Source organism: Hypanus sabinus, chromosome 7 (genome assembly GCF_030144855.1).
Source record: "Hypanus sabinus isolate sHypSab1 chromosome 7, sHypSab1.hap1, whole genome shotgun sequence".
NCBI lineage: Eukaryota > Metazoa > Chordata > Chondrichthyes > Myliobatiformes > Dasyatidae > Hypanus > Hypanus sabinus.
Window position 1 is genome coordinate 77,193,549 of NC_082712.1, and position 24,149 is coordinate 77,217,697.

At 49.1% G+C, this 24,149-nt stretch overlaps 1 protein-coding gene across 1 annotated transcript; it reads left to right on the forward strand.

Moving 5' to 3' along the window:
- Positions 1-23,291: 23,291 nt before the first annotated feature.
- LOC132396354 (gastrula zinc finger protein XlCGF8.2DB-like) lies at positions 23,292-23,573 on the forward strand (the record flags this gene model as incomplete). The annotated part of the gene is made up of 1 exon (XM_059973869.1): positions 23,292-23,573. A coding segment is annotated over one exon (282 nt), but the record flags the coding sequence as incomplete, so codon positions are not given.
- Between the last annotated feature and the right edge of the window lie 576 nt (positions 23,574-24,149).

The following is a 24,149-nucleotide window of genomic DNA, read 5'->3' on the forward strand; positions in this document are numbered from 1 at the left end:
CCCATCGCTGTTCGCCAACCTGACCCCCGACTGTAAACCTGTGGCAACTAAAAGCAGGAGGTACAGCGCGGGGGACAGGGCCTTCATTCAGTCAGAGGTGCAGCGGCTGCTCAGGGAGGGGATCATTGAGCCAAGCACAAGCCCTTGGAGGGCCCAGGTGGTCGTTGTTCAGACTGGGCAGAAAAATAGGATGGTCGTGGACTATAGTCAAACCATCAATAGGTTTACGCAGCTTGACGTGTACCCCGTACCCCGCATCGCGGATATAGTCAATCAGATAGCTCAGTACAAGGTGTACTCGACAATAGACCTGAAATCCACTTATCACCAGCTCCCCATCTGCCCAGAGGACCGCCCCTACACCGCCTTCGAGGTGGGCGGCAGGCTCTATCACTGCCTGCGCGTCCCATTTGGTGTCTCAAATGGTGACTCGGTCTTCCAGAGGGAAATGGACCGGATGATGGACCAGTACCAACTGAAGGCCACATTTCCCTATCTGGATAACATCATCATCTGTGGTGACGACTGGTCGGATCACAACACCAAACTCCAACTATTTTTCCAAGTGGCCGCAGCTCTGAACCTTACCTATAACAGGGACAAGTGTGTGTTCGGAACCACCCGCCTCGCTATCCTTGGGTATGTCGTGGAAAACGGGGTCATTGGCCCTGATCCCGACCGTATGCGCCCCCTGTTAGAACTCCCTCTTCCCACCACTCTCAAAGCCTCAGACGGTGCCTCGGCTTCTTTTCCTATTACGCCCAATGGGTCCCTAATTACACAGACAAGGCCCGCCCCCTGGTCAAGTCTACCACTTTTCCCCTCTCTGCTGAGGCCTGCGCGGCCTTCAGCTGCATTAAAGGGGACATTGCCAAAGCAACGATGCATGCCGTGGACGAGACCATTCCCTTCCAAGTGGAGTGTGATGCCTCCGATTTCGTGCTTGCTGCTACCCTCAATCAGGAAGGCAGGCCAGTAGCATTCTTTTCTCGTACCCTTCAAGGCCCTGAAATTCGGCACTCAGCGGTGGAGAAAGAAGCCCAGGCCATAGTGGAGGCTGTTAGGCACTGGAGGCACTATTTCGCCAGCAAAAGGTTCACCTTGCTGACCGACCAGCACTCAGTTGCGTTCATGTTCAGCAACCAACAGCGGGGCAAAATCAAAAATGATAAAATTTTGTGGTGGAGAATAGAGCTCTCCACCTACAACAATGATATCCTGTACCGGCCTGGCAGACTCAATGAGCCCCCTGATGCCCTATCCCGAGGAACGTGTGCTAGCGTACAGCTCGACCAGCTGTACACCGTCCATGCACATCTTTGCCATCCGGGGGTCACCCGATTTTACCATTTCGTGAAAGCCCGGAACCTGCCATACTCCCTGGAGGACATCAGGACGATGACCAGGGACTGCCAAATCTGCGCTGAGTGCAAACCGCACTTCTACCGTCCTGAAACGGCGCAACTTGTCAAGGCCACCCGCCCTTTTGAGCGACTGAGTGTTGACTTTAAGGGCCCCCTTCCCTCCACCGACCGCAATGTCTATTTTCTCAATATTATCGACGAATACTCGCGGTTCCCCTTTGCCATTCCCTGCCCCGACACCACTACCATGTTCGTCATAAAAGCCCTGCACCAGCTCTTCACTCTGTTCAGATATCCCTGCTATATCCACAGTGATAGAGGGTCCTCCTTTATGAGTGACGAGCTGCGCCGGTACCTGCTAGCTAGGGGCAATGCTACTAGTTGGACCACGAGTTATAATCCCCGGGGAAATGGACAGGTGGAGAGGGAGAATGCCATGGTGTGGAAGGCCACACTTTTAGCCCTTAGGTCAAAGGGTTGCCGGTCTCTCGATGGCAGGAGGTCCTCCCTGAGGCACTCCACTCTATCCACTCCCTGTTATGTACGTCCACCAATGCCACCCCTCATGAACGCCTATTCTCTTTTCCCAGGAAGTCTGCCACTGGGACAACCCTACCAGTTTGGCTGATGTCCCCAGGGCCAGTGCTGCTCCGGAAACATGTGAGGAGTAATAAATACTCCCCGCTGGTCGAGAGGGTTCACCTTCTACATGCGAACCCCTAGTATGCCTACGTGGTCTTACCTGATGGGCGGGAGGACACGGTCTCCGTCCGCAACCTGGCGCCCACAGGAGCAGCAGACCACTACCCCGAACACTCCACGGTAACTATGAACCCTGTACCCGAGGTGACACCGCACACACCAGGCCCTACACAGACTCCTCACGACACTCATATACCGGGCGTTTCTTATGCGTATATACCAGGCGCCTCACACACACGTGAGGGATCACTGACGCCTAGTGGGCTGACACCTCCAGTTAGGCCGGAACCAGCACAACCATCGTCTCCAGTGCAATCACCACCACCGGCATCTGTGAAATCACAGCCGGTGCTACGTAGATCGCAGCGACAGATTCGACCACCTGATAGACTTAACCTGTAAGAAACTTCGCCACATGGGGACTCTTTTTAAAACAAAGAGGGGGTGAATGTGGTGAACTACATATACCTGTCTGGACATGCCCCCTGCTGACTGCTCCTGTGGCTCCTCCCACTGACCCCGGTATAAAGGCGATTGGAGACACAGCCCCGGCCTCAGTCTCCAGGATGTAGTATGGTGGTCACTCACTGCTTGTTCCTTCTTCCAGTCAATAAAAGCCGATATCTTGCCTTTACATCTCAGAGTGAGTTATTGATGGTACATCACTGCCTCCCTGTAGCTCCTGTCTATCACCTCTTTATTCTTCCACATGAACCGACGGTCAGAGCTGCAGCTCCAGTTTTTTAACTGCAGCTCAGTGTACCTGTTGCAAATGTGGTTATCTGGGAAACTGGAGGTCTCCTGAAATTCCCACATCCCAAACACGGAACAAACACTACCCTGGAGCCACTGTCACTGCACTAACTTGCCTTAACAGACAAGGACTGAAGAATTAAGAAGAAGCTTACCAGATACTTATCTCGCACAAGCCTAATCTCACTTGTGCCAGATGAGCCAAAGCCACTCCAACACTGACCCACTCACAATGATGGCGGCTCTGCTTCCTCCGCTTAGAAAGGGCCTTTTTGTTATTGGCCACTAGCCCGTTCGACTGTGGGTGGTAGGCAGTGGTGTGGTGCAGCTGAGTCCCCAAAAGGCTGGCCATAGCTGACCACAGGCTGGAGGTGAACTGGGCACCTCTGTCGGAGGTAATGTGGGCTGGTACACCAAAGCGAGATATCCAGGTGGCGATCAGGGCTCGGGCGCAAGATTCGGAGGTGGTGTCGGTGAGCGGGACCGCCTCTGGCCATCTTGTGAACCGGTCCACGATAGTCAGGAGGTGCCACGCTCCACGCGACACTGGCAGGGGGCCCACGATATCCACATGAATGTGGTCGAAACGCCGGTGGGCTGGATGGAACTGCTGCGGTGGGGCTTTGGTGTGCCGCTGCACCTTGACCGTCTGGCAGTGCATGCACGTTTTGGCCCATTCACTGACCTGCTTGCGGAGTCCGTGCCAAACGAACCTGCTGGAAACCATCTGGACAACTGTCCAGATGGAGGGATGCGCCAAGTTATGAATGGAGTCGAAAACACGGCGCCGCCAGGCTGTCGGGACGACGGGACGGGGCTGGCTGGTGGCGACGTCACAGAGTAGGGTCCTCTCACCCGGGCCCACGGGGAGGTCCTGGAGCTGCAAACCGGAGACTGCGGTCCTGTAACTCGGAATCTCCTCATCTACCTGCTGTGCCTCTGCCAGTGCCTCAAAGTCTACCCCTTGGGAAAGGGCATGAACGGTAGGGCGAGAGAGCGCATCCGCCACGACATTGTCCTTACCCGAGACGTGCCGGACATCCGTTGTGTATTCAGAGATGTAGGACAGGTGGCGTTGCTGGCGGGACGACCAGGGGTCGGATGCTTTCGTAAACGCAAAGGTAAGCGGTTTGTGGTCCGTGAACGCGGTGAAGGGCCGACCTTCTAGGAAGTACCTGAAATGCCGGATTGCCAGGTAGAGCGCCAACAGTTCCCGGTCGAAAGCACTGTATTTGAGCTCGGGTGGCCGCAGGTGTTTGCTGAAAAACGCCAGGGGTTGCCAGCGACCTGTGATGAGTTGCTCCAGCACCCCACCGACTGCCGTGTTAGATGCGTCCACTGTGAGGGCGGTAGGGACGTCCATTCTGGGATGTACTAGCATTGCGGCGTCCGCCAAAGCTTCCTTCGTTTGAACGAAAGCGGCGGCGGACTCCTCGTCCCAGGTAATGTCCTTGCTCGGACCCGACATCAGGGCGAACAGGGGGCGCATGATCCGGGCAGCTGAAGGGAGGAAGCAGCGGTAGAAATTGACCATACCTACGAATTCCTGAAGGCCTTTGATCGTGGTGGGTCGGGGAAAGTGGCGGACTGCATCTACCTTAGCGGGCAGAGGGGTCGCCCCGTCTTTAGTAATTCTGTGGCCCAGGAAGTCAATGGTATCGAGTCCGAACTGGCATTTGGCGGGGTTGATTGTAAGACCGTACTCACTCAGTCGGGCACAGAGTTGACGGAGGTGGGACAGATGCTCCTGACGACTGCTGCTGGCTATGAGGATGTCGTCCAAATAGATGAACGCGAAGTCCAGGTCCCGTCCCACCGCGTCCGTTATCCGCTGGAACGTCTGTGCGGCATTCTTCAGGCCGAACGGCATGCGGAGGAACTCGAAAAGGCCAAACGGGGTGATGAGAGCCGTTTTGGGGACGTCGTCAGGATGCATCGGGATTTGATGGTATCCCCGGACGAGATCTACCTTGGAGAAGATCCGTGCGCCGTGCAGGTTTGCTGCAAAGTCCTGAATGTGCGGCAAAAGGGAAGCGGTCCGGTGTGGTAGCCTCGTTCAGCCTGCGGTAGTCGCCGCACGGTCTCCAGCCTCCCGTCGCTTTGGGCACCATGTGCAGGGGGGAAGCCCAGGGGCTGTCGGACCGCCGGATGATCCCCAATTCCTCCATCCTCTGGAACTCCTCCTTCGCCAGTCGGAGCTTGTCCGGGGAAAGCCGCCGAGCACGGGCATGGAGGGGTGGTCCCTGGGTCGGGATGTGGTGCTGTACGCCGTGCCTGGGCATGGCTGCTGTGAACTACGGTGCCAGAACCGATGGGAACTCCGCCAGGACCCTGGAGAAGTCGTTGTCGGACAGTGTGATGGAGCCGAGGTGAGGGGCTGGCAACTGGGCTGCACCCAGGGAGAACGTCTGAAAGGTCTCGGCGTGGACCAGTCTCTTCCTGGGCAGGTCGACCAGCAGGCTGTGAGCCCGCAAAAAATCCGCACCCAGAAGCGGTTGGGCTACGGCGGCCAGTGTGAAGTCCCACGTGAACTGGCTGGGGCCGAACTGTAGCTGCACCTGACGGGTGCCATAGGTCCTTACTGTGCTGCCATTCACGGCCCTCGGGGGGGGGGGGGGGGGGCAGGTGCCCTGCTGCGGGTGTCGTAACTCGTTGGGGGTAAAACGCTGATCTCAGCCCCAGTATCGACCAAAAAGCGGCGTCCCGACCTTCTATCCCACACATACAGGAGGCTATCCCGATGGCCAGCCGCCGTAGCCATCAGCGGCGGCTGGCCCTGGCGTTTCCCGGGAACTTGCAGGGCGGGCGACAACGGCGGGCTTCTGCGCCCCACCGCTGGTGGTAGAAGCACCAGTGTTCATTGGGCCGGGGGTTGGCGGGCTCTGCGGTCGGGCCTGGACTGGTTTGCTGCCGGGAGCGTGGCTGGGAGATCTGTGCGATGGACCTTTTTGGCGTTCCACAGCAAGTCCGCCCGGGCTGCCACCTTCCGGGGGTCACTGAAATCCGCGTCGGACAGCAGCAGGCGTATGTCCTCGGGCAGCTGCTCCAGGAATGCCTGCTCAAACATGAGGCAGGGTGTGTGTCCGTCGGCGAGGGACAACATCTCATTCATTAAAGCCGATGGAGGTCTGTCGCCCAAGCCATCCAGATGCAGTAAACGGGCAGCCCGCTCGCGCCGTGAGAGTCCGAAAGTCCTGAGGAGCAGGGCTTTGAATTCCGTGTACTTGCCGTCTGCCGGGGGCGACTGTACGAACTCTGCGACCTGGGCCGCTGTGTCCTGGTCAAGGGAGCTCACCACGTAGTAGTAGCGGGTGTCTTCTGAGATGATCTGGCGAACGTGGAATTGGTCTTCGGCTTGCTGGAACCATAGGTCCGGGCGCTGTGTCCAGAAACCCGGCAGTTTCAACGAAACCGCGTGAACAGAGGCGGCGTCGGTCATTTCTGGTCCAAAAATCGTTTGGACCGTCGGGGTCACCAATTGTAGCGGTGTGCTACACGCAGCGCTAAAATTACGACACGGGGTCGGTAACTGCAGTCGAAGGAAAAACTTTATTCGAAATCCTCAGCCTCACTTTTAAGCCTCCCTCAACCTGCCCCCCGTGGCGCAGAGGCTCCAAAGCTCTGTGCTCGCAAACCCCCGTAGGCTATCTAATTGTGAGTCGGTTCGGATACGCTAGGAAATGGGTCGCCACAATCTAATCAATATTTGATGTGACCACACTTTGCCTTTAAAACTGCATCAGTTCTCTTAGGTATGCTCTTCCACAACTCTGACAGCCTCTCCAGCCCCAATACCCCTCCCCACCTTTGTTACCCCCATCAGCTCAAAAACTCTTTCCATCTCTGTGCCACCCTTTGTTTCTGTGACATCTCCCCACCTGGCCCCTACATACCTCCCACTCTCAATGACCACGCTCTGACACCTATACCTTCCCCATCTCAGTCACTGCCTCCCTTTCCCCCTCGATATCCCCTGAGCCCTTACACCTTCTCTGACTTTCTCAATAGACCTAACCAGTTCGCCTCCACCACCACCTCCCTCTGTCTGGGGAATCTGGTCCTCATTCTCGGCCATTTCCCTTTCTTCTCTAAACACATGGTGTAGGCATGGATATCCTCACGGTGTCTAGCTCTGCCTGCCTTTTTATTTTTGGCTATGTGGAACAGTTCATATTTAGAGACAAACTGTCGACTGACACCTTTTATTAACCTACTGATTTCCACTGTTATCATGACTATACCACTTGCCACTCTGTCTCCTGTAAAAATGCCCTTGTCTCAGTTCCTTCATCTTGCTGCAGATGTTCCCAGGATGAGGCTTTCCTTTCCAGGACATCAGAGATGTTCCCTTTCATCAAAGAATAGGGATCCCTTCCTCCACCATTGCTGCTGAACCAACTGCTCTATTTCCTGTAAAAATGCCTTCAAACCATCTTCCCAGCACCTTAACAGGGGCAGAGTTCTTCTTACCCTTAGGGCAACCCTATGAGCCTACACATCTAACACACCATCCGCAACTTTCACCATGTCCAAAGTGATCATAGCAGAAAACACATCTCCACCCAACTCTCTGCTTTCCACAGGGATCGCTCTCTCCGTGTTTTGTCTCTTCATCCTCCCAACTAATCTTCCTCCTGAAGTATATCCCTGCAAGCAAGAGAAATGCTACACTTGCCCATTGACCTCTTCCTCACCTCCCTTCATGGTCACAAACAGTCCTTCCAGGTGAAGCAAGACTTCATCTGTGAGTCTGTCTACTGTATCTGCTGCTCCCACTGCAGCCTCCTCAATATCAGAGAGCCGACGTAGATTGGGAAATCGCTTTGTGAAGCACATTCAGTCAGCAGCATACAGAATTTCCGGGTGATCAACCATTTCAAAATCCAATCTCCATTCCCATTCTGACAGGTTGATCCATGGCCATCTTTACCACTCTCAGAATGCAGGAGCAACACCTCATATTCCATCTGGTGAGCCTCTAACCTGATGACATGAACATCGATTTCTCTATCTTCCAGCTCAATCTTATCTTTCATTCCACTCCCCATTCTGGCTCCCTCTTACCTCCTTTTTTCTCCTCACCTGCCTATCATCTCCCTCTGGGGCTACCTTTCCTTCCTTTACTCCCATGGTCCAATCTCCTCCCTTATTATATTCCTTCTTCTCAGCCTTTTGCCTTTTCCACCTATCACTTCTCTGTTTCTCACTTCATCTCTCACCCACTACCTTCCCCCTCACTTGGCTTCACCTATCACCTGCCAGCTTGTCCTCCATCCTGTTCACCCAACATCTTCCTTCCCATTCCTTTTATGTTGCGAGGAATGTGTGAACCCAAACACGGGGCACTGACACAGAGGTAGAGTAGGGATGCACACAAGGGTATGAGTGTGGTTGGAGGAGAACGGCAGGCAGGAGGATGAACGGGAAGGCAGGCGGCAGGCAATACTCCTCTTGACACGGAGAGACACAGTTAACACCGGCGAACAACATCGTGGAAACAAAGCTTAAAATACACAATTCTAAGCAGCCTTAAATGTGAACTACCACACTGGCTGAAGCAACAATCTGATGATGAGTGGATGGAAAGCTGGGGCAATTATGCTGTAGATTGGATGAGAATCAGGCGCGCCACAATCAGGAAGCCCGGGAGAACATGGGGAAAAGGGAATTAGGAGAACGTGAGGAATAAACGGCCGGGACCGTGACAATACCCCCACCCCCACCCAACAGGAGCCTCCAGGTGAACCACCAGGCTTGCCCGGATTGTCGCGATGGAAGTCTCAGATGAAGGAGCGGGGGATCCAGATGCGCTCCTCAGCACTGTATCCCTCCCAATCGACGAGGTACTGGAAACCCCTGCCTCAGCGGCGCACATCCAGTATTCACTGGACAGTGTAAGTTGGGTGATTGTCGACAACCTGGGCAGGAGGGCAAAAAGGGCTGACAGACACGGGTTTCAGTTGGGAGACGTGGAACGTGGGATGAATGTGCATGGATCTGGGTAGCTTGAGTCTGACCGCCAAGGGGTTGATGATGCTCTCGATTTCCAATGGTCCGATGTGACAAGGGGTGAGTTTCTTGGATTCGGTTTTGAGGGGGATGTCTCTTGAAGAGAGCCAGACCTTCTGACCAGGCTGATAGTTGGGTGCTGGAATCCGGTGGCGATCAGCGGAGAGGAGCAGGGCCGAGCGAGCATCCCTCCAGACCTCACGGCACCGGCGGAGATGGGCCTGAACTGAAGGCACAGTGACATCATCTTCGGGGGCAGGAAACAGAGGGAACATTCGAAAGGGGACATACCAGTGGCAACGCTGTTCAGGGAGTTGTGGGCATAGTCATCGTGGCTGACCTCATCCGACCCTCACCTTCCCCTGTAGGTGCTGGTTTCTTCTTTGTGGTGAAAAAAGATGGCTCACTGCGCCCGTGCATCGACTACCGTGGCCCGAACATTATCATGAAAATAAGTATCTCCTGCCCCTTATCAACTCTGCATTCGAACCCCTTCACGGATACACTGCATTCACTAAACTGGACTTGCGGGACGCCTGGTCAGGATACGGGAAGGAGATGAATGGAAGACAGCCTTCAATACCCCCTCAGCCATTTTGAATACCGGGTGATGCCTTTTGGCTTGACCAGCACTCCCGCGGTGTTCCAGGCTCTGGTCAACGATGTCCTTAGAGACTTTATCAACCCATTTGTCTTTGTTTATCTGGACAATATCCTAATCTTCTTCCTTAACCTCCAGGAGCACAGCCTTCATGTCCGCCAGGTTCTTCAGAGGCTCTTGGTAAACAAACTACTGACGGAATTCCATGCCCGTTCCGTCAGTCTCCTGGGGTACATCATTGAGAGTGGGCAGGTGAGGGCTGATCCCGAAAAGATCTGGGCGGTGGCAGTGTGGCCCAAACCCACTTCACTTAAACAACTCCAGATGCTCTCTGGGCGGGGGTGTTGCTGCTACAGGCTGGCTGGGCTGGCTAGGCTGGGTTCCAGATGTGGGTTGAGTGATATGAGTGGAGACTCGGTCCAACTGGTTACCGATCTGTGTGATGTGAGCAGGCAGGGAATGGAGGTTCTCCATGACCTCCCGGAGGAGTTGGTCGTGCTGTCCCAGTAGGGAACCTTGGCTGACGACGGCTTGTTGTATGGTGTTCATGTCCACTGGGTCCATGTTGGCCAGATCGTTCTGTTGCGAGGAACGGGTGAACCCAGACACAGGACACTGACATGGAGGTAGAATAGGGATGAAGACAAGGGTGTGAGTGTGGCGGGAGGAGAACGGCAGGCAGGAGGATGAACGGGAAGGCAGGCGGCAGGCAATGATGTTGTTAACACAGAGGGACAGAGTTACCACAGGCAAACAACAGCCCAGAAACTAAACTTAGAATACACAATTCTAAGCGGCTTAGAACGTGAACTACCACACTGGCTGAAGCAACGATCTGGTGATGAGTGGATGGAAAGCCGGGGTATTTATGCTGCAGGTTAGATGGGATTCAGGTGCGCTGCAATCAGGAAGCCCGGGAGAGCAGTGGGAAAAGGGAATTAGGAGAACATGAGGAATAAATGGCCAGGACCGTGACACTCTAAGATGTTTCATGACCTTGCTGAATTCCTCCACCATTTTCTGTTTCTTACTCTGCATTTCTAACTGCAGTAAAATCTCTTGTATTTATGATCCCCCAATTAATGGAGTGAACTGAGAGGGGAACTCATTAAAGTTGACTGTTCATTTTCGTGGATACTGCCTGACCTGCAGAGTTCTCTGATCAATCTGTGTGTATTGCTTTGGATTTCCAGCGTCTGTGCACTTTCTCGTATTAATCATTAGCATCGATAGATGATTAGCTGACTGGCAGGAGGCAAAGACTGGGAATAAAGGGGGCCTTTTCTGGTTGGCTGCTGGTGACTAGTGAATGGTGTTCCACAGGGGTCTGTGTTGGGACCGCCTCTTTATATGTCAAAGATTTGGATGACAGGATTGATGATGTTGTGGCCAGGTTTGAAGACAATACAAAGTTAGGTGGAGGGGCAGGTAATTTTGAAGAAGCAGGGGGTCAGCAGAAGGACTTGGACGGATTAGGAGAATGGACAACCAAGTGACAGATGGAATATAGTGCAGGGAAGTGTATGATCATGCACTTTGGAAGAAGGAATAAAGGCATTGACTATTTGTAAACAGAGAAAATTCAGAAATCTGGGGTGGAAAGGGACTTAGGAGTCTTGCTGCAAGATTTTCTAAAGCAGAAATTGCAGATACTCTGGAAGAGATATTTAAAATATCCTTAGCCACGGGTGAGGTACAGGAGAATTAATGGATAGCTACTGTTGTTCTGTTGTTTAAAAAGGTACTAAAAATAAACCAGGAAATTATAGAGAACAGAAATTCTGCAGATGCTGAAAATGCAAGCAACCCACACATACTGCAGGAGGAACTCAGCAGGCCTGGAGCATCCATGGAAAAGAGCACAGACGATATTTCGTGTGGAGACCCTTCAGCAGGACTGGAGAGAAAAAAAGCAAAGGTGTAGATTTAAAAGATGTGTGGAGGGGAGAGAGAAAAACACAATGTGATAGGTGAAACCTAAAGGGTAGGGATAAAGTAAAGAGCTGTGAATTTGATTGGGAAAAGAGATACAGGGTTGGAGAAGGGGGACTCTGATAGAACGCTCTTGAAGAAAGAAAAGGGGTGAGGAGCACCAGAGGGAGGTGATGAGTAGGCATGGAGATAATGTGAGAGAGAGAAAAGGGGGTGGAGAATGGTGAAGGGGGCGTGGTTCATTACTGGAAGTTTGAGAAATCAATGTTCATGCCATCAGGTTTTAGGCTACCAAAACGGAATACATAGTGTTGTTCCTCCAATCTGAGTGTGGCTTCATCAGGACAGTAGAGGAAGCCATGGACTGACATGTCAGAATGGGAATGTGAAGTGGAATTAAAATGGATGGTCACTGGGAGATCCCACTTCTTCTGTCAAATGGAGTGTAGGTGCTCAGAGAAGCGGTCTCCAAATCTGCGTCGGGTCTCACCAATATACAGGAGGCTACCAGGAGCATCGGACACAGTACCTCACCCCAACAGACTCACGGGTGAGGTGTCGCCTCATCTGGAAGGACTGTTTGCAGTCCTGACTGGAAGTGAGGGAGGAGATGTAGGAGCAAGTGTAGCATTTATAGGTTGGTGAGCCTGACATCAGTAGTGGGAAAGTTATCAGAAGATATACAAGCATTTGGATAAGGACTGATCAGGGACAGTCAGCATGGCTCTGTGTGTGTGTGTGTGGTAAGTTGTGTTTAACCAATCTTATAGAATTTTTTGAGGATGTTAGCAAGAACATTGATGAAGACAAGGCAGTACATGTTTTCTATCTGGACTATACCAAGGCCCTTGACAAGGTCTCTCATAGGAGGATGGTCAAGCAGCTTCAGTCACTTGGCATTCAGGATGATATTGTAAATCGGATTAGACATTGGTTTTGTGGAAGAGGCCAGAAACTGGTTATAGATGGTTTCCTCTCTGACTGGATGTCTGTGACTAGTGGTGAGCTCCAGGGTTTGGTGCTAGGTCTATTGTTTTTTGTCATCTATATCAACAATCTAGATAATTGATGAAGGTCAGAAATTACCCATTTTGATACAGACAGGTTAACAATGAATTTGATGTCGTGTCCAGATGCCTGAACTGTGCCCAGTTAGAAGATGTTCCTCCAAACTGTGTTGAGCCTCACTGTAACCGTGTGGTATCAGAGGTCATGGAAAAGACTAACGTGATCTTAGCTGAAATATTGTCTGTCTCCCATTGATGTACTTTGTAAACCTTTTACAGGATAGAAAGGGCTAAGGATTCATGTACGGGAATCTGAAACACAACAGCACGTCAGTTCTGCTGTGTTTGCCAGTTGCTCAGCATTTGAATGCCACAGATCCTTGCAGGTAGAGGAGGAAATGACTGAGAGGCTGAAGCTGCATCATCTAAATCATTGATATATGGTATAAAAAGAAGCGGTCCTAACACAGACTCCTGCGGAACGCCACTAGTCACTGGCTACCAACTAGAAAAGAATCCTTCTATTCCCACTCACATATGGAGGAGGAGATGATTGAGAAGACAACACACCAGCTGAAGCAAGGAGAACCCAAATCCATGAACACGTCTGTGATCTGACCTGATGAACGGCCAGAGAGCTGATAGCAGTGAGGTGCCATTCATTGTCTCTCATTTTGAAAGGGATTCACTGGGCCACTGCACCAGCAGATACAGCAGCAAAGTCACACAGGGGAGAAACCGTTCACCTGCTCCATGTGTGGGAAGGGATTCATCTGAGCATCCAACCTGCAGAAACACCCCAGTGAGCTCACGCTGGGGAGAGACTATTCATCTATTCCAAGTGTGAGAAAGGATTTATAAGTACTGCAACCTGAGAGCTACTGAATCACCAGCCAAATGATGCAGAGGAGTAGGTGTACAACTGTTCTGAGTGTGGGAAGGTTTTAATTCAGTTAACCATCTTGTGAGGCTCCAGCAAATTCACAGCAAGTAGAAGCCACACTTCTGTCCAGAGTGAGCAAAGAGATTTACTCTGTCATCCCACCTGCTGAAGCACCAGCAACATCACATCAGGGAGGAAGTTCAAGTGAGATGTATGTTAAAATGAATGTTAACCATCATGGTGACTGAATCTAGGGGCAAGTTCCCAACTGATTATTAATGTCAGATTCGGCAAATATTGTGGCTGCTTATCACACCTAGGACTGAAGCCTGGTCACTGTGGATTGGAGGGTTCGTCCTGCTGATGCTAGCCTTTAATTGTCTGGTACCCATCTGCTTCAAGCAGGCTTCAGTAATACCAGTACCAAGAAGGTGTGGTAACCTGCCTCAATGACTATCGCCCACTGACACTTACACCCACAGTGATGAAGTGTTTTGAGAGACTGATGTTGAAGCCTATCAGCTCCTGTTTGAGTGGCAACTTGGATCCACTCTAATTTGCTCACCAAAGCAACAGGTCTACAATGGATGCCATCTCATTGGCTTTTCACACACCCTGGAACATCTGGACAGTAAAGATACATACATCAGGATGCTCTTTATTAATTAGCGCTCAGTATTTAACACCATCCGCCCCTCAAAACTAGCTGGTAAACACCAAGACCTAGCCTTCAATACTCCCTTGTGCAATGGGTCCTGAATTTCCTCACTTGCAGAACCCAGTCTGTTTGGATTGGTAAGAACATCTCCTCCACAATCTCCATCAGCACAGCATCACCAAGGGGATGTGAGCTTAGCCCCCTGCTCTACTCGCTTTACACCTATGACAGAGTGGCTAAGCACAGCTTCAACACCATATTCAAGTTTGCTGATGCCACCACTGTTTTAGGCTGTATTAAAGCTGGTGATGAATCAGCACAGAGGAGGGAGATTGAAAATTTGGCTGAGGGGTGTCATAACAGCAAATTCTCGCTGAATGTCAATCAGACCAAGGAACTGATTGTAGACTTCAGGAGAGGGAAACCAGTGTACCATAAGCCAGTACACATCAGAGGATCAGATGTAGTGAGGGTCAGTACCTTTAAATTCTGAGCTGTCACTATCCTAGTGGACCTGTCCTGGACCCATCATATAAATATAATTGCAAAGTAAGCACAACGGTGCCTCTGCTTCCTTAGGATTCTGTGGAGATTTGGCATGACATCAAAACCTTTGAAAAACATCTGTAGATGTGTAGTGGAAAGTGTGCTGACTGGCTGCATTACAGTCTGGCATGGAAACACCAATGCCTTTGAGTGGAAAATCCTACAAAAGGTAGTGGATTTGGTCCAGTACATCATGGGTAATGCCCACCCAACCACTGAGCATATCCACACAAAATGTTGCCATAGAAAAGCAGCATCCATCATCATCAAGATCACCTCCAGGCTCTTTTCTCGCTGTAGCCATTAGGCAGAAGGTACAAATGGCACTTGCACCACCAACTTCAGGAACAGTTACTATCCCTCAACCATCAGGCTCTTGAACAAAATGGGATATCTACAATATTTCTTTTTCTGGTGTTTCTATAACCAATTGCTTTACTTTAAGGACTCTTTATCTTGTTAGTTCATGCTTGTTATTTATTGCTATTATTTATATTTGCATTTGTACTGTTTGTTGTTCATTCATCCTGTTTACAGTTGCTAATCTACAGATTTGCAAAATATGCTCAGAAGAAAATTATCTCAGGGTTATATGTAGTGACTCCAACAATACATTTTACTTTGATATTAGACTAGTGTTTAATATTGTAGATCTGTGAGAAATGATCAGTTCTATTTCAAATCCTCTGACGCAGGTGATTATTGTCTGTCACATGCCCATTGTACAGTAGAGAGGCCACTCAGTCCAGCAGGTCCCTGCCTCTTTCTGTTCCATATCAGTACCTTTAAATCTACCTCTGTCGTTCATCTCATGACAGCTTGCAACTGGTCACCACTGTGGGTGAGGAGTGGGTGAAGTGTGGGTCATCCTGGAATTTCCTGTATGATTTTCTGGAGACTGAGATAGACGATGGGTTCATTGTGGTTTTGTCCCTGACATTCCTCATTCTTAAAGGCTCTGGGCCAATGAAGAACATCACAGACTTCTGTGCTCTTTTCAACATTTTGGGTCATTTTCACTGATTTCCAAGGGATATGTCTTATGCAGCTCAGTTGTTACAATACACACTCTACTACTGTTATCTGACAGCAGAATGGTGGGTAAACCTTGAATAGATGAGGCTCAGAAACCAAAGGGAGTCCCAGCAAAAGCCAAGGCTCTGGGGGTCCGGAAAGATGTGGGAGTTAGACTTTATCGGGAGGAGAAAGAGGGAATCAGAGGAGTATGTAGCTATCAACGAGAGATCAGAAACATTTGGAAACTGATTGATTGAAAAAATGTTTATTTCTGCAAAATGCTGGAAGAACTCAGTGGGTCAAGCAGCATCTATGAAGAGGAATAAACAATTGACATTTGGATCTGAGACCCCTCACCATGCCTGGACAGATAATTTCTCTGCTTAGATTCTGCCTGTCCTGCTGAGTTCCCCCAGAAATTTCTGTGTGGCTCTAATTACCAGCATCTGCAGAATCTCGTGTGTTTTCTATTTGTAAGTGGGTTGGATTTTTGACATCTGACACACTGAATGCCTGTTGATATTGAGTTAAAGTCCCCTCAGAGTGTTCTACATAAGAACACTAACTGGTTTTTGAGCCATATGGCATAGGGTAACCGGAGCTTGCAGACATGTACAGAGTCACCTCAGTTACCCAGACTCCTCAGCGCTTCAAATGCGCAGGCGTGAGGGTCGCAGATCTTTCTCGAAATCACACATGCGCTGAGTGAACAAGACCCTCAGGAGGACCGAGAGCAGGTACGAACAGGGTTCCGGGCGGGGATTTTGTCAGCATCGGCTCCACACCGTGACTGAAGGACAGTTGCTGTGAGCTTCGGACACACTGTGGCCCTACACCCCGGGACAGTCCGGATCCTTTTCCTCTCTCAGCCGCACGATCTGTAACCGGGACTCTGGCAGCTTTTGGCTGGGAAGCGAAATTGATGGCGTTATTTCTATGGTGCATGTGCATTGCTGGGAATGAGACGGATAGACCGAGATCTCGATTGAGGGGATTTATGGGTAAAGAGATAGCCATGGGTGACATATAGAAACAGAAAATATGTGCAGGAGTAGGCCATTCGGCCCTTCGCGCCTGCACCGCCATTCAGTATAATCATGGTTGATCATCCAACTCAGAACCCTGTACCTGCTTTCTCTTCGTTACCCTGATCCCTTTAGCCACAAGGGCCATATCTAACTCCCTCTTAAATATAGTCAATGAACCAGCCTCAACTGTTTCCTGTGGCAGAGAATTCCACAGATTCACCACTCTCTATGTGAAGAAGTTTTTCCTCATCTCGGTCCTAAAAGGCTTCCCCTTTATCCTTAAACTGTGACCCCTCGTTCTGGACTTCCCCAACATCGGGAACAATCTTCCTGCATCTAGCCTGTCCAATCCCTTTAGAATTTCATACGTTTCAAAGAGATCCCCCCCCCTCAATCTTCTAAATTCCAGCGAATATAAGCCTAGTCAATCCAGTTTTTCTTCAAATGATAGTCCTGCCATCCTAGAAATCAAACTGGTGAACCTGCTTTGTACTCCCACTATAAAGTACGCTATCTAGTACTTTCCCGCTAGTCCGTGTCCGTTTGGAAGTGCAGATGGAGCAAATGGGAATGGACACTGTCGAGCTCCAGCTACGTAAATCAAAAGTTTAGTTACTATATTTAAGTTCCGAGTTAATCTCAGATAAAGAGACTACCTTCCAATGAATAAAAGGAACAAAATCCTTCCTTCAGAGTCAGAGAAAGTACAGCACACCACCAGGCTCTTCGGCCATTCTAGTCCGCGAGAATAATTTAAACTGCTCACTCCCATCGACCTGCACCGGGACCAAAGCTCTCCATGCACTTACCCAAACTTCTCTCAAACATTGATATTGACTATGTGTCAAACTCCTGAGTAAATACAGATGAAAAAACTTGTTCTAAAATCTCCCCCATCTCTTTTGGCCCCACACATGGATTACCATTCTGATCTACCAGAGAACCAATTTTTTTCCTTTGCAATCATTTTGCTGATAACGTATCTGTAGAACCCCTTAGGACTCTTTTTCACCTTGTCTTCCAGGGCAACCTCATGATGACTTTCAGTCATCCTGCTTTCCTTCTTAAGTGTTCTCTTATTATCCCCAAAAGCACCTCATTTGTGCTTACCAGCAATGAACTTCCTTTTTGTTCCCAGAAAGAACCTGTCCCAATCCACACTTGCCAGATCCGTTCTCATACCATCCATATTGGCCTTTCTCCAATTTAGACACTCAGCCTGCCAACCAGACCTATCTTTTTGCATATTTTTCATGAAACTAATAGCATTATGAACATTAGATGCAAAGGGCTCACCTACACACACTTCTGCCACCTGCCCTGTCTCATTCCTTAATAGCACATCCAACATCACACACCCTCTCATTGGGTCTCTATGTAGTGATTAAGAAAACTTACCTGAACACATTTGGTAAACTCTATACCATCTAATCCATTTACATTATGGAATTTGCAGCAAATATGTGGAAAGTTGACATCACCTAATAGAACAATCTTATGTTCCTTGCAACTGTCTGCAATCTCTCAGCAAATTTGTTCATCTAAATCCCTCAGACAGTTGGATGGTCTGTAATATAGCCCCATGGTCATACTTTCTTATTTCTCATTTCCACCCATAATGCCTCACTGGTTGAGTTCTCCAGCTGACCTGACTGAACACTGCCATGACAGTTTCCCTGACTTGTATCGCTATCACTCCCGCTGTTATCATGTTGAAAACAACAGAACTCTGGGATATTAAGCTGCCAGTCCTGCCTCTCCTGCAACCACTCACTGTTGGCTACAGTGTCATAAATCCAGGTTTCAATCTTTCCCTGACTTCATTTACTTTTCCTATGACTTCTTACACAGCTCATGATATTAGTCACAACATGCTCAACCTTTTTGTTCCCAACTTTGCCTGAGGTGTTAACAACATCTGCCTCCACAACTTCTCCACTAACTGTTCTGACACTCTGGTTCCCATTGCCCTGCAATGCATAACGTAAACCCCACTGTGCAGCATTAGCAAACCTTTCCACTAGGATATTAGCCCCCCACCCACTCTAGTTCAAGTGCAAATCGTCTCCTTTTGTACAGGTGTTACCTTCCCTGAAAGAGAGCCCAATGATCCAAACATTTTATGCCCTCCTTCCTACACCAACTCCTTAGCAACATAATAAACTGTATAATTTTCCTAGTTCTAGCCTCACTAGCATGTGGATGGCCAGCAATCCTGAGATCACAATCCTGGATTCATGACCTTTAATTTAGCATTAACTCTCTGAATTTACTTTGCAGAGCCTTGTCACTCTTCAGAATCATGTTTATTATCACCGGCATGTGACGTGAAATTTGTTAACTTAGCAGCAGCAGTTCAATGCAATACACAACATAGAGGAGATAAAAAATGATAATAATAAAAAAGTGCAAAAAACTGAAATACTGTATATTCAAAAATGTGAGGTAGTGTCAAACATTTAATGCCCATTTAGGAATCGGATAGCGGAGTGGAAGAAGCTGTTCCTGAATCGCTGAGTGTGTGCCTTCAGGCTTCTGTACCTCTTACTTGATAGTAACAGTGAAAAAAGGGCATGCCCTGGGCACTGGAGGTCTTTAATAATGGGCATTACCTTCTGAGACACCCTCCCTGAAGATATCCTGGGTACTCTGTAGGCTACTATCCAAGATGGAGCTGACTAGATTTACAACCCTCTGCAGCTTCTTTCGGTCCTGTGCAGTAGCCCCAGAACCCCCCCCCCCCACACCAGACAGAGATGCAGCCTGACAGAATGCTGTCCACGGGACAACTATAGATGTTTTTGAGAGTATTTGTTGACATGCCAAATCTCGTCAAACTCCAAATAAAGTATAGCCGCTGTCTTGCCTTCTTTATAACTTCATCAGTATGTTGGGACCAGGTTAGATCCTCAGAGATCTTGACACCCAGGAACTTGAAACTGCTCACTCTCTCCACTTCTGATCCTTCTGAGGACTGGTATGTGTTCCTTCATCTTACCCTTCCTGAAATCCACAATCAGCTCTTTTGTCTTACTTCCTGAGTTGTTGCGGCAGCACCATTCCACTAGTTGGTGTATCTCACTCCTGTACGCACTCTCGTCCCTGCCTGAGATTCTACCAACAATGGTTGCATTGTCAGCAAATTTATAGATGGCGTTTGAGCTATGCTCAGCCACACAGTTGTGTGTACGTAGACTAGAGCATTGGGCTAAGCACACACCTGAGGTGCGCCAGTGTTGATCATCAGCGAGGAGGATCTATTATCGCCAGTCCACACAGATTGGGGTCTTCCAGTTAAGAAGTCGAGGATCCAATTGCAGAGGGAGGTACAGAGGCCCAGGTTCTGCAACTTCTCAATCAGGATTGTGGGAATGATGGTATTAAATGCTGATGAACAGCATCCTGACATAGGTAACACAAAGTACACTGCAGATGCTGTGGTCAAATCAACACGTACAAACAAGCTGGAGGAACTCAGAAGGTCGGGCAGCATCCGTGGAAATGAGCAGTCAACGGTTCAGGCCGAGACCCTTCGTCAGGACTGACTCATCTACTGCCATGATGAGGCCAAACTCAGGTTGGAGGAGCAACACCTCATATACCATCTGGGTAGTCTCCAGCCCTTTGGTATGAACATCGAATTCTCCAACTTCCGGTAATTCCTTCCCTCTCCCTTCCCCCATCCCACTTTCACTCTGCCTCCTCTTCCAGCTACCTATCACCTCTATCTGCCACCTTCCACTACCCATAGTGCTTTCCCCTTACATTCCTTCTTCACCTCTCCTGCCTATCCCCTCCCTGCTTCCCCTCCCCTACCCCTTGATCTTTCCTCTGATTGGTTTTTCACCTGGCACCTACCAGCCTTCTCCTTCCCACCCTGCCCCCTCCTTCTTCAGTCCTTATGAAGGGTCTCAGCCCGAAACGTTGACTGCTCGTTTCCACAGATGCTGCCCGACCTGCTGAGTTCCTCCAGCTTGTTTGTACGTGTTGATCCTAACATAGGTGTTTGTGTTGTCCAGGTGGTCTAAAGCTGTATGGAGAGCCATTGAAATTGCATCTGCTGTTGACTTATTGTGACGATAGGCAAATTGCAATGGGTCCAGGTCCTTGGTGTGGCAGGAGTTCAGTCTAGTTATGACCAACCTCTCAAAGCATTTCATCATTGTCGATGTGAGTGCCAGCGAGCGATAGTTGTTATAGCAGCTCACATTATTCTTCTTAAGCTCTGGTATAATTGTTGCCTTTTTGAAGTAAGTGGGAATTTTTGCCCATAGCAGTGAGTGGTTGAAAATGTCTTTGAATAGTCCCACTATTGGTTGGCATAGGTATTCAGAGCCTTACCAAGTACTCCATCGGGACCCTCCACCTTGCAAGGGTTCACTCTCTTTAAAGACAGCCTAACAAGGGCCTCTGAGACAGAGATCGCAGGGTCATCAGGTGCAGCAGGGATCTTCACAGCTGTAGTCATGTTCTCCCTTTCAAAGCGGGCCTAGAAGGTGTTGAGTTCATCTGGTAGTGAAGCATCGCTGCCATTCATGCTATTGGGTTTCACTTTGTGAGAAATAATGTCTTGAGTTGCTGTGCATCCAATGTCACTTCCAACCTCATTCAAAATTGTCTCTTTCCCTTTGAAATAGCCCACTGCAAATCATACTTGATTTTCTGGTACAGGCCTGGGTTGCCAGACAAATGCCACAGATCTAGCCTACGGCAGACAACATACCTCCTGGTTCATCCACTCTTACGACCTATGTCATTGGTACCTACTTGGATCATGACCTCTGGCTGTTCACCCTTACACCTAAAAGAATGCTGAGGACTCAGTGCAAGGTGTCCTGGACTGGGAGGCAGCACACTATCTAAAAATTCGCATTCTTGTCCACGGAATCCATATGTCCTCTCTATCACCTCCTCAGCCTCCTGAATGATCTAGTTCTTGAGAAAATCACATTTTTTTCTATCTTTGATTTTTCTGTACCTTTCTATATGTGAGAACTTGTTTTCTACCATTCTCTCTGGGTACATAAATGATATTATGCCTTTGTCCTAGGCAGCAACTGACCTGTAGCTTGCACATCACAAAATTGCCACAAAATTGAGCAAGACTACTGCCCTCCACACCATATTCATTGTCATTGCCATTGTGATATTCACCCCTGCCAATCAACTGGGGGGAGGGGATCAGACTAATTAGAAAATCTCTAAGATCAGAAATGTAATATCAAGTAAACACAAAGTACACTGCAGATGCTGTGGTGAAATCAACATGTACAAACAAGCTGGATGAACTCAGCAGGTCAGGCGGCATGTGTTAACATTTCAGTCTGAGACCATTCGTCAGGACTAACAAAGGGTGTTGGCCCAAAACGTTAACGGATGCTGCCCGACCTGCTGAGTTCATCCAGCTTGTTTGTACGTGTAATATCAAATGCTCTTTGTAGCACTGTGGGACATGACCAGAACTTGAGATAATACTAATGGAGAGAGACAAACTGAGACAAGTCACAGTTTGATGAAGGGCAGAAATGGCCCATTCTGGTACAGACAGGGATACAATCAGATGGTCAGTCAGGATGCCTGAACTGTGACCAGTTAGAAGATGGGGAATTCCTCCACCTTGAGTTGAACTTCGTAACAATATAATGTCAGAGCTCACCACAGACTAAAATCTCACCTGAAATATTCTCCATCACCCATTGATGTGTTTTGCAAATATTTTTACAGATTGGAATCGGCAGAAAATTTGTGTACGTGAACGTCAAACACAACACCATGACAGTCTCTGTCCAGATATTTAAGGAGTGACCAGATAGTTTCCTGGTAACACCAAGTAGAAGATGTGTCTCATCCCAGCTGGAAACGTACTTTGTGTCTGAAATGAACTTCTCTGTTGTAACTCAGTGTAACCCACTGGAACAGGGGTGTTTCAGGATTTATTCACTGGAGATCAGTTTTCAACTGCATTGACACATTGATTATGCAAGGGATTCAAAACGCCTGACAGCTGACTTTCTGAATTACCAGAGAATTGATTGCAATGAGATATTCTCCTTCTCTCAGTGTGGGAAGGGATTTATTCACACCTTACCTGTAGCCACATCAGTGAGTTCACAGTGGAAAAAGACCTTTCACCTGCTCTGTGTGTGGGAGGAGATCATCCAGCCTGAAGATACATCAGAAATTCACACCATAGTGAGATGCTGCACGTTCTGACTATGGGACTCACTCTGCACTCAATGCTAAAGATATACTGTACCAGAAAATTCACCAGGGAGAGAGATTGCTCAATTGTTCTGTGTGTGGGAAGAGCTTCACTCAGCCCTCTGAATAGCTGACACACGAGTGATTTCATTGTCATTAGAAGCTTTACATTTGCTCTGAATGTGGAAAACATTCACTCAGTCATCTCACCTATAGACCAGCGATCAGTTCACACTGAGGAGAGGCCATTCACCAGCTCAGAATGTAGGAAGGGATACACTCAGTCATTTCAGCTACCAGAACACTAGTGGGTTCATGCGTGAGAGAGGCTGTTTGCTTTTTCTTTGTGTAGAAAGGGTTTCATTTGGTCATCTGTACAACTTGCACACCAGTCAGTTTACACTGAGGAGATGCCATTGACCTGCTCAGACTGTGGAAAGGGATTCACTCGGAAATCCAACCTGCAGACACACCAGCGAGTTCACACTGGGGAGAGGCCGTTCACCTGCTCTGAATGTGGGAAGGGATACACTCGGTCATCTCAACTGAAGGAACATTAGCGAGTTCACACTGGAGAGAAGCCGTTCACTTGCTCAGACTGTGGGAAGGGATTTACTCAGAAATCCAACCTGCAGGCACACCAGCGAGTTCACACTGGTGAGAAACCATTTACCTGCTCTGAATGTGGGAAAGGATTCACTCAGAAATCCAACCTTGTGTCACATTACCGAGTTCACACTGGGGAGAGGCCGTTCACCTGCTCAGACTGTGGGATTGGATTCTCTCAGTCATGGCAACTGAATGAACATCAACAAGTTCACACTGGAGAGAAACCGTTCACCTGCTCAGATTGTGGGAGGGAATTCACTCGATCATCAGAACTGAAAGTACATCAGCGAGTTCACACTGGGGAGAAACCATTCACCTGTTCAGACTGTGGGAAGAACTTCACTCATTCGTCAAACCTGCAGAAACACCAGTTGGTTCACACTGGGGAGAGGCCGTTCACCTGCTCAGACTGTGGGAAGCAATACACTAGGTCATCTCAACTGAAGGAACATCAGCAAGCTTACACTGGAGAGGAACCATTCACCTGTTCTGTGTGAGAAGAGATTCACTCAGTTAATGCAACTGAGAGGCACACCAGTCAGTTAAAATTGGTGAGATGCTATTCACCTGTTCTGTATGGAATGGGTTTCATTCAGTGATGCAAATTATAGACATACCAATCAGTTTACACTAGGGAGAGGCCAATCACTTGCTCAGACTGTGGGAAGGGATTCACTCAGTCATCTCATCTGAAGGATCATCAGCGAGTTCACACTGGGGAGAGGCCAATCACTGCTCTGAGCCACTCCTCGTGGTTTCTCAGCCACCAATTAGAAAACTCATTCCCTTTGAAGTCTTTGATTCCCAAACCTTGTTGAGCGAGACGGGCCCATTTTGCG